General features: G+C 41.6%; 1 protein-coding gene across 2 annotated transcripts in view; it reads left to right on the top strand.

Annotated features, from left to right (window-relative positions):
* The window catches only part of C2 (complement C2), a 482,116-nt gene that overhangs the window by 113,493 nt on the left and 354,446 nt on the right, over nucleotides 1-14,177 (top strand). For both annotated transcript variants that reach the window (XM_086924577.1, XM_086924578.1), the window contains 2 exons: nucleotides 19-192; nucleotides 4,379-4,477. In XM_086924577.1, coding sequence (XP_086780703.1) covers nucleotides 19-192; nucleotides 4,379-4,477 — 273 coding nt within the window. The remainder of the gene's footprint in view (nucleotides 1-18; nucleotides 193-4,378; nucleotides 4,478-14,177) is intronic.

Genomic DNA, 14,177 nt, shown 5'->3' with positions numbered 1-14,177 from the left:
CTCTTCTATTTTTTTTAGCTGGCCACTGCCCAAATCCGGGGATTCCTATTGGTGGGAGAAAAATGGGAGAACGATACCAGATTGACGAAAAGGTCTCGTACCTATGCAGCCGTGGTCTGGACTTGGTGGGCTCCACTGAGCGGGTATGCCTAGAGTCGGGCGAATGGACAGGCACAGAACCTAGCTGCGAGGGTAAGCTTGTCATTTCATTTAATGCTCTTACTTACCTGCCTACCTTCTGTCATGAATACAGTCTGTCAAGACATCTTTATTACAAATGCCCAAGTTATTGTGCCTTATACCAAGAGCCGGCTGCACCATGCAAATCACTGGCAAAGTAGTTAAAAGGAATGATCACTGCTTCCACACTTATTACGCCAACCAAAAGGTGAACCTCAAGCACCAACAGGTCAACGAATAGAGATATTTAATTAAACGCCAATTATGTATACCTAGTATTCAAGTTAAAATGTTTCACAGCATGCAGAGCCTCACATGATGAGCATGGCCACCAACTCACTATTTATCCCACCAAGGCCTTTAAGAGCTAGAGAGTAACAGTCCATGATTAGTATCTATTGAAATCAGTATCCTAAAACTGAATAGATAATCAATCCCATGAGCAATGCAGCCCTTGACCAATCACACATAGATAAAATCATCATCCTGTGCTGGTAACACACGAGTCAATTATTTCCAAACCAGTCATCTTACTGAGACATTTACACCATTAGACTAATCAACCAACAGATCCAAAACGATTCCAGAGACATTAATCACCAGCGAGCATCAGAATTCATCCGGGCCAATCACCCCATGCGCTGATCACCAACTGAGCTAGAAACTAACGTACCCAGTCCTTCTTCTAGACCAATAACCTACCTGAAGTAATCATCCTTCAGAGCCAGTAACTCCTTTGAGGCAGTTTTTTTCATGATACAATTATCCTTGTTGGTGAGCTACTGAATCCATTGCCCCCTGATCCAGTAAACCCCCTCAACCACTCAACCAACCATCCATCACATCCATTAATCCTTCCTGAGCCAATCAACCTCTGAGGCAACCATCCACTCTCTCTGTCAATCCTCCGGAACCAAAAAACTCCAGAATAGTTGTCCTCCTTATAAAATAATCTTTCAGAGGCGGTCTAATATGAACCAACTAAGGGCTGATGTACTATTCCCATTCACAAACCAGGGATGTCAAGCCAGCACCCTGACTGGTTTCCAAATGGGATTGCAATTTGCAATGCGAACTATGCACTAATAGGTTACATCAAAGATAGTACTATCTCAGGGTGTTGTCAAACGACTTGCCTAATGAATAATTAGGCAGGTTGTAATTTGCGCCTACCTGTGATTGGCTATTAGTGCAGTGATGTAGCCTTGAACCGGACAGTTAATCAAACTCTGGGGAAGATTACGATGTCGTAAGGAAGGGCTCCACATGGGATTCGGTATTATCAAATCCGATTCTGAACCTTTGTTTCCTACCGAAACAGTGTTTTCCCAACAACCGATTACGATGCCCGGAAACCGTTCGAACAGACCGAATCAGTTCCGAATGCCCAAGTCTTCCAGAGCCGATTCATATAGCTTTATGGACATGGTTTCCGGACAAGCGATTACGATGAACAATTCAGGCAGCCTTTCTGATTCTGTTTCCCCGTGACGAAATGGCGGCTGGAATCTGTCTTTAACCCCTTCACCCCAGGCTTTCCAAATTGGTCCCGTGGGGGTACCCAAGGGACCCCCCTTTCCAACCATTCACAATGTTCACAATGTGGCAGGCCCCAAGGAGTGCCCACCACAGGGTGCAAGGTTTTCTCCAACCACCCCTTTCTTCAATGGGAGCCTGTGTATTTGTACAAAACACACCCATAGAAGTCAACAGGAGTCTGATCGAATCATATCTGGAAGCATCCGGATGCATCCAAATCGCTCGGTCGGACTCCCCCGATTTGAGTTGTTCGGAAAGCATTCCTGGACCGATTCGGTAGGAATGCTTCCCGGACGAGATATTAATTGGCCCCTCTGTGTTTACAAATGTGAAACAGTTTTCTTTTAAAAGTCCTTATGCATTAAAAACAACTCGGGCTGCTTTTAAAGAAATGTGTCCTATTTGCGAAGACATTGGAGAGAGAAGGCAGCAGCTAAGCCAATCATCTTTCAATTCCAGACATCTTCTGTATCCATTAACCCATCTGAGATAATCTCTTTCCTGATTCAATCATCATCACGAATAAATCGCATCAGAGCCAATAAAAAAACTAAACTAATATTGTCAGGCGATTGAGCCAGTTATCCTCCACCGGCACATAAGCCCATGATTCAGCCATTTTCCAGAGCCAGACATCCCTATCCTTTGGCTCCAATCATCCTCCATGGCAAACATATTTCTGAGTTCAATCACCCCCTGAGCCCATCATCCCTATACAAACATTCTCTTGGCTCACCGCCATGTATCCTGTACGAACACCATCCTTAGGTAATCCCCAGAGCCATTGATCCTGCCTACCTATGATGATGAATACATATTCAGATATTCTGAAACAACTATTTATTCCCTAATAGCATTTAAGATTTGGAAAAAGAATTGAGGAAGTGTAATGTTTCCAAAGCAGAGGTGTAAGGGTTAGTATAAAATAGGGCAATTATTGCCTTCGCTAATCATCATCATGAACAATTTGTTGTTATTCATCTTCTTCTCATTCCATGTTCAATCTCAATTCTTCTATTCATCCTCTGTTCTTTTATTAATCCCCACTTATTTTCCATTAATCTACCCATCATCCTTTGTTCAGTCTCCATTACACCTTCATTATCTATGTGCCCTTGATCAACTGTACCTTTCCCACTCATCCATTCATCCTTTAAGTCAGGATTAGTTTTAAATCCAACTAAGGAGGCTATAGTCTTATAGAACTGTGAAGATGCCAGATTTAAATCCACCTAACGATGCAATTGTCTTATAGGATAGTGAGGATATAGCTGGCCATGTATGTGGTATTTCTTTATTTCATGTTTCAGTGAGATTGTGCCCTCTTTGCTTGTAGAGCCATTGCACAACTGCTGGTAAGTAGAGTCTGGATGAATCACCTACAGTTTCTGTATTGTACAAATTGGCGACGAAGGACATGTCATCATACAAAGTAATCTGAACTTTTCTCCAGAGAGCAATAGCACAAAAATTATTTCAGAATGAACCCAGGGTACATTGCACCTTTTTCTGCTGAGGCTCGCAGACTGACAGTGGTGCAGAGCCAGATGATGCTGCAGAAACCTTATTTTTAGGTTGAACCTACCAGACGGCTGAAGCAGTGTGGTTTGAAAAGACCTATTGTCAGCTTACTTGATTTTACAATGGGTGAAATCTCACCCATTGCTTACCATTGGTTGGCATTATTGGCACTCACATTTGTTTGCTTCTTATTCAATGGTTTTCTTTGTCCAACTCGTGTCTTTTCCTACCCTGGAGCATAACATCTTTACTTGTTTTTTTCCACTTGTTTTTTTTTTCTTTTTGCTCCAGCACTCCACCAGAATGCATGTGTTTTCCAGTTGTCTCCCTTGTGTGCTTCCGAGTTACTCATACTTGTCCACGTGCTTCGCTCCCATCGCCCAACCTGAGCTGCTCTCTCTCGCCGTGTATCTTTCTCCCCCACCCTGTGCTCCATGCTGCTCTCTCTTTTGCCCAGGGTATCCTCTCCCATTTGTGCTTTCCACACCTTCCGTTTGCTGGTTTCCCCACCCTCCTCCCACTTGCTCTGCTGTTACAACCCACCCCCACACCTATGGAGCTTTATTTAATGGCATTTTCCACCTTGGATAGTCAATAAAAAAATAAAGCAAATAGAACCCATGACATGCGTGCTTTCTGACACGTTTGAGTAGTGGAATGACTCGGCCCCATTGCACCCTTTTTTTAAATTTCTTATTTGGATGATGCTGTACAGCGCCCGGGCCCACAGAAACTTGTTTCAAGCAGCAGACTTATTGGGGAGAGTTGGAAGTAAGTGCCAACACTAAGGGATGTTGGGGTTAAGGGTCAGTGAAAATGTGTTAAAGTGGCAGCTTTCTTTTTGTAAAGCTTTTCTGATGCTGCCTGGGGTCCCTCTTTCTTCCTTTCTACTTTCCATTTTTCTTTACTTCTATCTGCCCTTGTAGTTCTTCCTTTCTCCCTGCTACAGATGTTGTGTTATTATGTTATTTTGTGGTTATGTTGTGTTGTGTTTTAGTGTTGTGTTATGGTGTTCTGGTGTTTTTGTGCTGTGTTGCGTTACATTACGTTATGTTATGTGAGCATTGATTTGAAAAGCACTGTATTTCCATTATTTTAGCCTCTGCGGCTAATTTTCATAAATACATCTTCTTTGCAGCTAAATATTCTTTCGACCTACCAGAAGATGTCCAAGCACAATTTAGATCATCAGCCACGAATGTACGGGACCTGCTAAACCCATTCTTGAAGAAAAAAGGTACCTTTTGCCTTAAGAAAAGAAAGTGTTAAAGAAAGCAATAACGTTATATATTTTGAAGATAGACTATTTTTTTTGCAGTTGACACTGTTTATGCAGAACATTCTGTGGTACCAGAGCAGTACATCAAAGTAAAACCTCTATACCACTATCCTTGCCTTATCTTGTCAACCCCATTTTAGGTCGTTCCAGCCTCATGTTTTCCAAAACATATTGTACAAAAATACATACACATATAAAGGCTCTCAATCAACACAGACCGTTGGTCTGTTCAAATGTGGCTCAAATAATACTCCCCCCACCACAGCCCCAGCCCACTTCTGCCATGTATGCCTTCACTCTGAGTCACTGCATGTTCCCCTTGCTAATGTATGCATGTTTCCAAAACAATAGAAGGATAATAATTGTTTTACACTTGTCCTTGCCACTGACCGCTGTTCCTTTTGTATAGTAGGGTGTCATCCATTATTTCCATAACACACAAAATATTTATTGTAAGTTGCAATGGTGTTTCATCACTGTCTGAGATTTGGTATATTTATTTATGCTATAGAAAAACACGCTTTGGGATTTCAAGCAATTGTATCTGACTTGAGAGGAACTTCTTGTAACCACTTGAAGAACTGCAGCAGCTTTGCAGTCCTTGCACTTCTTTCTGGTATCCTGGTATTTCAGTTGCGTGTGTAAATTGTGTGCAAAAACTCCAGGGGCCTTATTTATGAAGGCCTTGCGCCACCGGTGCGTCACTTTTTCCCATGTTAAAAGTGACGCACCGGCGGCGCAAGGCCTTCATAAATAAGGCCCCAGGATCTTAGAGTCATCCCATACTAGTGGTGCAGTTTGCATTCTCTATTGGGGTGCACATTTAAATTCCTAAAAAGAAAGCAAAATTGTAATTGTGGAAGTGAGTCCAAAACAAGTGAGGTCTTGCAGAAGTTAATATGTTTTTAAATTGCACTTGTTTGTAAAAAACTTGAACGTACGTGCAAAGCAGTGGCGTATGTGTGGTCAAGACGTTAAAGGCATGTGCATTTTACATAGCGCGCTCCTCCAATGTGTAAGTATTCACCCAGGAGGGCTGTGACGCCACTGAACTGCTCTGTGAAGACCTCTGTTGATAGCAACATTTTCCATCTTTATAGCACTCTGTAAAGACCTCTATTGGTATGAAAGTGCAAATGCATGTTTCCATCTTCTCAATTGTAGTCTTCTGTGAGGACCTCTGCTGGAAGGAAGTAGAGTGCAACCAGTTTGCCATCTACATTGTGCTCTTCTGTTAGGACATCTGTTGGTAGTACAGCATCACAGGAGCTTTTCAGCTCTATTACACTCTTTTGTGAGGACATCTGTAGGTAGTATAGTGCAAGTGCAGCTTTCCCAACGTTATCTCAGGTGTACTCTTTGTGATGACCTCTGTTGGTGGTATTATGCAACTGCTGATTTCCATCTCCATTGCATTAATTTGTGAGGACCCCTTCTCGTACAGCACAACCACAGCTTTCCATCTCTATCTCCATTGTGCTCTTCTATGAGGACCTCAGTTGATAGTATAGCACAACTGCAGCTTTCCATCTCCATCACAGTCTTTTAAGAGGACCTCTGTTGGTAGTATAGGTCAACTTCAGCTTTTCTTCTCCTTTTTTTTTTTTAAAATATTTTTTATTGAAGTATTTTGCATTTATATACAAGGCACGGCATCATTAATACAAACCAAAGATTGAAGGAGAAGAAGTATATACCAATTGTTCATAGATCAAAATAAAAAACAATCACTAAATCATCAGCAGGCGAGGGTGATATTACCAGAAACAAATTAGAGGACAAGTTAGAGCATAAAAATAGCATAAATAAAAGCAAAATATACTTTCATATTGTACAACATCGATATTATAATTGCACCGAGTTGGTATTTCTTATCTGTAGGCAATCCAACATTTCACACTATTATTCCTCCTTCCATCGTGTTATAGGATCCCATATTATATTACCTAGCTTCCTTCCCCTTTTTCCCTTCCTTGCATATATCTCTTTCTCCATTTTATGCGTTATTAGTAACTTAGCCAGCCATTTATGGAAGGTAGGTGGTACAGGATCTATCCATGCAGAGGCTATACATAATCTCATGATAGACATAGCAACAAACAAAAGTTCCCTCCCACGAAAAGAACGTACATCCTCAACATTAACTCCTAATAGAATGGTTCCTGGGGTTAGGACAATTTCGCTTTCTAAAATTTTACTTATAAAACATTCGATTTCTTTTTTAAATGAATCTAAACGGGGGCATAAAGCAAATACATGTTCCAAATCAGCATCCGAGCTTCCACACCTATAGCATGTAATACCCACTAAACCTCCCCATTGTGCTATTTTAGCCGGTGTATAATACAGGTGATAGAGTGTTTTGTAGTGTTGAGCCTGTAATGGTGCTGCACATAGTAGTGAGTTCCCCATTTCTAGGGAGATACCAAAACTTTCAGAGCTGATTGTAAGATTATCCTTCCATTTTTCGCTCCACTTTTGGTGATCATCTTGTTTTACTTTAATCAATTCAGCATACAATCTTTTGATTGTACAATCCTGCCCCTTTTGAATAATTTCCATAATAGCATTACGCCTAAATCCCAGAACACCACCTTTTTTTCCCAGGAGGAAACTCCTAACCTGGAGAAATTTGAAAAATTGCCTAGCTTCTAGGTTATATCTGTCTTGCAGATCTTTAAATTGGAGAAAACACTGTTCCCCCCTAATATCTCCAATGGTTCTGATTCCCCTATTTTCCCACTCTGCCATTATAGATCCCGAGAAGATATCTTGTGGGAGGGTTGGATTATGTAATAATCTCGTATAAGAATTAAATTTTCCTAGGCCAATTTTTTTAGCAAAACTTTTCCAAATTTCGAATGCTGCTATTATTATCTTGAACTTTGTCCTCTTGTAATAACTAGCCTCTGTAAATTTCAGGAGAACATCCTTCACATCCATTCCCAGAGTTAGGCCATAGATTGCTAATGATCCAAATTTACTCCACTCCTCTACTCCGCTACCCTGTTCACCTCCCATTAAGCCAGCCATGTTCTGTAGAGCCGCCGCCCAGTAATAAGATTTTAAATCTGGGACTCCCCAGCCTCCCCTTTCTCTTGGCAATGTCATGTATCTAAGAGCCCTTCTCGTTTTCCCTTTTGCCCAGAGAAATCTATTTAACATATTCTCCAATTTTTTAAATATTTTATTATCAAAGAATAGCGGTATTGCCCTAAATAGATATAGAAATTTTGGAAGGATAATCATTTTTACTATATTAGACCTTCCCACTATTGACAGGTGTAAATTATCCCATCTATTCAGGTCTTTCTCCACTTTCTTGATTAAAGGGGAAATATTCCTTTCCACCAAGTTATCCAAGTTTGACATTATGATAACCCCTAGATATGTACCTTCTTGTGTTACTCGGTTGTCTAAGCATGGGGTATACAAGTTTTTTATTATCTGTGTTTTTGATGTATTTAATTTGTATCCCGAGATTCTTCCAAATTTCAGCGCCTCGAGCTCAAGGTGTTCTATAGCCTCAGATGGGTTTGGAGAGATAACAGCGATATCATCTGCGTAGGCTAAGATTTTACATTGCCCAATAAGCGTTATAACCGGTGTTATCATCGCTGATGCCTCTATTCTGCGTATAAGCGGGTCCATATATATAGCGAACAATAAAGGTGAGCAAGGGCACTCTTGTCTGGTGCCTCTTTTTATATGAAATTGTCCTGTGTTTCCACTGTTCACTCGTAGTGTCGCTACTGGTTCTAAATAGAGAGTTTGTAGAGCTTTGATAAAACCTTGTTTTATTCCTGTTCTAGCTAGAGCATACCAAAGGTAGCTCCAGGAGACCCGATCGAATGCTTTTTCTGCATCGAGTAACATCACTGCAATCGGGTCTCCTGTAACTGCCGAGACATCAAATAAAGTTATTGCCTTCCGTATATGGTGGGTGGTTCCTCTCCCTGGTATAAAACCGTGTTGGCAGCTGCTGACGATTTTGTCTATCACTTTTGCCAGCCTTGATGCCAATGCTTTAGAGAAGACTTTTGCGTCTGCATTAAGTAGGGTTATAGGCCTATACGAGCCTGGTTCTTCCGGTTTTTTACCTTTTTTTAATATTACGACCACCTCTGCACCCCCCCATGATTTAGGCGATGTTGTGCCCAGTTGTGCCCCTTGCATCACCTTCAGCATTTCTTCTCTCAAACCATCCCAAAATACTTTATAAAATTCTATGGGTATCTGATCAGGACCTGCTGCTTTACCAGAAGGTAGGTTCCATATTGCCGGCTTTATCTCTTCTAACTGCAGCTCTTCCTCTAACCCATCTGCTTCCTCTTCCTCTATTGGGTCTACCGGAATCTCCTGGAGATACTCCCTCATTTCTTCCTTATCTTTTAGGGGGTCACGACCCTGTAGCTCGTCGTCATATAACTTCTCGTAAAATGTCCTAAAGACTTCTCTTATTTTAATCGAGTCTGTATGTACCGTGCCCGCGGTGTCCCTAATTTCCCTCACTATACCTACCGATTCTTGTTGTCTTGTTCTAGTAGCCAGTATCCTACCTACTGACTCACTCAGCTCATAGCACTTCTCCCTTTTAGTGTTATAAATTTTCGCCGCTTTGCTGGCAATTTCGCCCTCTGCCTCACCTTTGGCTTTTATTAACTGTACCCAAGCTTTTTCGATATCCCGCCCCGACACCACACTATTTTCTAGATTTTCTTCTGCCATCAAGACATTCGAGGCTAATTCTAAATTCCTTAGCTGAACTTGTTTCCTTTTATAAGAGTTATAACTCATTGTTTCACCTCGTATTCCAGCTTTAAAAGTGTCCCAAACAACTCCCATTTCTGCTGTATCTTTATTAAACGAAAAAAATCAGTAATCCATTTATTCATGTATTCTATATACTTCTCATCTTTCAGTAGCTCTCTTTCAAAAGTCCAGTTCGTGTGCTGTCTAGTACTTGTTTTTGTTGTTATAGTAAGTACTAGAGGGTTATGGTCGCTTAGGACCCGTGGCAGCCTTTCAATCTTCGAGTCAGAGATACTAGTACTTGAAATAAAAAAATAATCTAATCTTGCACATGTTTGGTGCGGTGCCGAGTAATATGTGTACCCTTTGTTATCCAATATCTTTTTCCCCCATACATCTGTGAGAGCATTGTTTAGCACCAGGCTATGTAGTGCCTGGAATACTTTTTTTTTCCTACCGCTATACTTTCCAAAAGAACCCAGTCCTAAACCGTCTGCTCCATTAATATTAAGATCGCCACCCAAAATAATTTTTGGTGCCCAGGTTGCTAATTCAACATCTAAGAATTGAAATATATCGGGATCGTCCTCTGTTGATCCGTATACATTTACCAATGTTTTCCACTCTCCATCAATAAAACACTCAACCATAGCCCATCTTCCCCATTTGTCTTGTGCTTTCTTTCTAGTTAGAACATTATTATTCCTAGCTAGGATAGCTACCCCTCTTTTTTTGACCCCTTGACTTGAGTGAACTAATACCTTAAATCCTAACTGTGACAGAACATAAGCTTGTGTTGTCATTATATGAGTTTCCTGAATATATGCGAAATCAAGATGCATTTGTTTCAGCATTAATGCTATTTTCGCTCTTTTGTGGGGGTCATTTAGCCCACAAACATTCCAAGTTACAATTCTAATCCCCATTATCCATGTTCTCACATCTCCTTTCCCTACTACCCTCTCTGTTATACATTATCTGTTTAGTAATCCTCACTTTCATTATCTTTGAATCAGCGTTGCTTATTGCATTACTTCCTTTACTTTTTCTCAACCCCGCCTGTTTTTTAAGCTCCTCCCCTCTGTTTTTTTTCCTGCCGTGCCCTGTCCCCCATGTGTTTCCCACCCCCCACCCCCTTCTCTTTCCCCTCCCTCCCCACCCTTTCCCTTACTGGCAAATAGGTCAATCCTGACCTATGTGTGACAGCCGTGCCCTCCCAGGGGAGTCCCGCCCGGCCACCCCCCATGCTACAGCATTCTCAGAATATAATCACATTGTCTCAAAAAGAACAAAAAAGGCTCAGTTATCTCTTCGAAATAGAAGCTACTTGTTTTGTGATCTCTGTGCGATCCGATTGTCCGTTTCGGTCTCTATGTCTTCTTTCTTCTCGAAGATAGGTCAAGTATTCTTGGGCAACAATTTCCGAAAAGAAAATTCTGAACTGTCCATTAAGCCCCACCTTCAAGCGAGACGGAAACAGTAAATAAACTTCACAGCCTAGGTTCTGGAATGGTACTATAAGTTGCCGCATCCGCCATCTTCTCTCAACTGTTGTATGACAAAAGTCTGGACGGGCAAAGAAAGTTATATCTTTATATGTGCGTTTCTTAGTAGGTTTAGCTTTCATAATCACTTCCTCCCTTAGCAAGTAATTTCCTACATAGACAAGAATTGCCCTCGATCTTGCACCCGCATTGCCTTTTTTCTGTACAAGGGGGAAGCGATGTGCCCGTTGCACTTCCTTATCCCAATCCCATGCGTCCATTTCTGGGAACGCACCTTTCAGCAGTTCTACGACAAAGGCTCTTGTATCTCCCCCTTCTTTGCCTTCTTCCACTCCTAAGAGTCTTATATTATTTCTCCTCTGGCGATTTTCAAAATCTTCCAGTTTCCATAATATATCAGATTCAGTTTTTCCCTGGGTCTGCCTGAATTCCTGTATCTCTGCCATTTCATCCTCCATTTTGCCAGTTCTCTGTTCTACCTCTGCTAGTCTACCTGTTACTTCAGAGTACATATCCTGTAAGTTGTGGAGAGATTTCTGTATTTTTTTATTAGCCCGCTTGGCTCTTTGACTTTCCTGCCGTGCTTCTCCTTGAATTTGTTTCATTGTGGCAAGTAAAATGTCAAATCTGTCCTTGTTCGGGTCAGTTTCGGCCCCCTCTATTGTATTAGGTATTTCTTTTGGCGGCATCATTCCCTTCTTACTCCTACTCTTACTCTTGCTCTTACTCTTGTTACTATTGCTTACTAGGGTTCTTCCTCGGGATTTACCCTTGACCTTATGGGTTTTACCTTTAGTTTTAGGTTTTAGATCGTTTTTTACCTTCATCTTTTTTGAGCATAAAAGATCAGCGTCCGTCTCTTGGGAGTCGCTCATTGAACAATCTTCCATCTCTGCAGAAGAAGTGGATAATGATTCTGACCCTTCTCCCTCCTCCTCTTCCTCACTCTCCTCCTCCTCCTCCTCCACCTCCTCCTCCTCCTCCTCCAACAATTCGCTATAGTCACTATAGTCACTGCCCTCACTGTCCTCGTTATTCAGTGGGGTTTTTAACAGAGATACATTTTTTATTTGGCTCTTACTTCTGTCCTTATTCTTATACTTATTCTTTATCTTGGGAATTGCTCCTTGGTTAGCTAATGATGCTTTCTTAACCCCAGAGTCTACGACTGCTACTGCCTCTGCCTCTGCCTCTGCCACTTGTGATTTAGTTATGTCAATGCCAATGCCATTTGATCCTACTGTGACCCTAATAGTAGACTCCGGGACATCACATCCTTCAGGACCTTTTGCGGCTTCAGCAACTTCTGGGGCTGTTATAGGCTCTTTTATAGAGTCCTCTATTTTTTTAGTTGAGTCATACCCCATAGCTTTTCTTCTCCATTGCACTCTTTTGTAAGGACCTCTGTTGGTAGTATAGAGCAGCTGTCGCGCTCCATGTCTTGCTCCATTGAGCTCTTCTGTGAGGCCCTCTGTTGGTAAATTGAAGCTTACAAATAATCATGTCATCTTGACTTTCCAGGATCTAGGGGAGAGGAGCTGTCAAGCACAACACCATGTGGTATCAGCTTACAAAATGTAATACAAAATAGAGAATCAAAACAATCAGAAAAATGCCCAATAACCCCCCCTCCCACCCACTGTCACCCCCACATTCATTTGCCTACCAAACTACAATAAATATGATGATAGTAATCCAAAGACCAGGCCGCAATCAGACCCCATGTACCCCTCATGTCTCTAAGGTCACCCCGATTGGGTGCCATTACTTGCCCATCCCATCCATTTGCGCTTTTACGTGGTCCGTCACCGCCCTTGGGGTTCCCCCAGGAGTATTCAGTCACAATATCTTGTTGGGAATGTCGACTTACACTAATATCGAGTTTAAAATATTGTGACACAGAAATATCGACAGCACGAATGTTGTGGTGAAGAATATCGACTTGAAGGTAAGAAATGTAGATTTAAAAAATATAGAAATCTTCAACATTGTTTGGAAAAATATAGTTGTTTAAAACATCGATTAGTGTTATGCATGTTAGTATATATTTTCAATGTTTGTGATGTATTTTTTTGTAAGAGTATTGTTTTTCAATATATGTGTTACATTTTTAGGAGTTATTAATTTTATTTTAATCAAATTTAGCATTTTTTACTTCAGTAGCAGGTTGTGGGTTTCTAGGGGAATAGTGTGGGAAGTAATTTAATCACAATAAATGAAGGAATATATATTTTTTTTTTATTGAGATTTTATAATGGGTTGATTTTATTTTGAAATTTTTGGGGTAAACTGTAGGTGCAGGTTGTGGAGTTTATAGGGGTAAAGGGTGGGAAGTAATTTATTTTTAAATAATTAATAATAAGTTGTTAATTAATATTAATTAATTGAAATTATGGCAATTGAGCTATTAATTTCTGATGGATACTTCTGCCTGTGGATTCCTCACCTTTTGAATACCCCCTGCACCAGCATTCCGCGGGAAATTCTTTCCTAGCTCTCCCCAGGCCGATGAGGACGTCACAATGGGCTGGCTCTGCACGCAGCATCGCGTGACGTCACCGGAGCCACAAAAGGACCTCGTCGGAGTGATGTCGTCAGTTCCGTTTTTTCAGCGCCGTCTAGGCCAATGGATTTTCTGGGCTCTCCATTTTCATAGAGAGAGAAAACTTTGTATCCTTGTTTTTGTTTCTTAGGAAATGGCTACTTCGAGGAAAACAGGTTTTAAACCGTGTAGGGAATTTGGCGGGCACATGTCCATTACGGACCTACATGAAGATTGCCTTTGGTGTCTTTCCTCGGACCACGATGTCGAGGAGTGCAGAAGCTGTAGGAAAATTAACCCGAAAGCAATCAAGGATCGGGAGGCCAAGTTATTTATGGCCAAAGATAAAAAGGAGAAGAGAGGAAGTAAAAGGGCGAAGTCTTCGTCTTCGCACACGTCGAGGTCAAAAAAACATAAGAGGTCCAAGAAGAGACACGCTTCAGGACATCGCTCTTCGAAGTCAAGAGTACCGAAGACGAGGTCGCGGTCGAAGTCAAGGTCAGTGACTCCAGTTGAACGATCTCAAAGAAAGGATAATATTTCTCCTTCGCCTTCTCCTAATGTGACTCCGGTATCATCTCCGAAGCCGGTGGCATCTCCAGCTTCTGATGTCTCTTCTCATCATGATGATTTTCCGGCTCCAGGTGAGTCCTCTCCAATCCGTGAGACTTCACCTGTGCGGGCGCCATCCCCAGATCTGCAAGCTCCAAGCTCCAGTTCAGCCTCAAGTGACACCCCATCAGGAAGGTGCGGATCCTTACCCTCCTTTTCCTGCACCTGGGGCTGATTCATCGCATTTTTTAAATGCTATTTTTGGCATGTTTGCTAGAGCCTCAACTCCATCCGGCGTGCCTTCGGG

The sequence above is a fragment of the Lissotriton vulgaris genome, chromosome 5 (assembly GCF_964263255.1).
Source record: "Lissotriton vulgaris chromosome 5, aLisVul1.2, whole genome shotgun sequence".
Lineage (NCBI taxonomy): Eukaryota > Metazoa > Chordata > Amphibia > Caudata > Salamandridae > Lissotriton > Lissotriton vulgaris.
The sequence above is the reverse complement of the archived record's forward strand: the minus strand, read 5'-3'. Positions and strand labels throughout refer to the sequence as shown.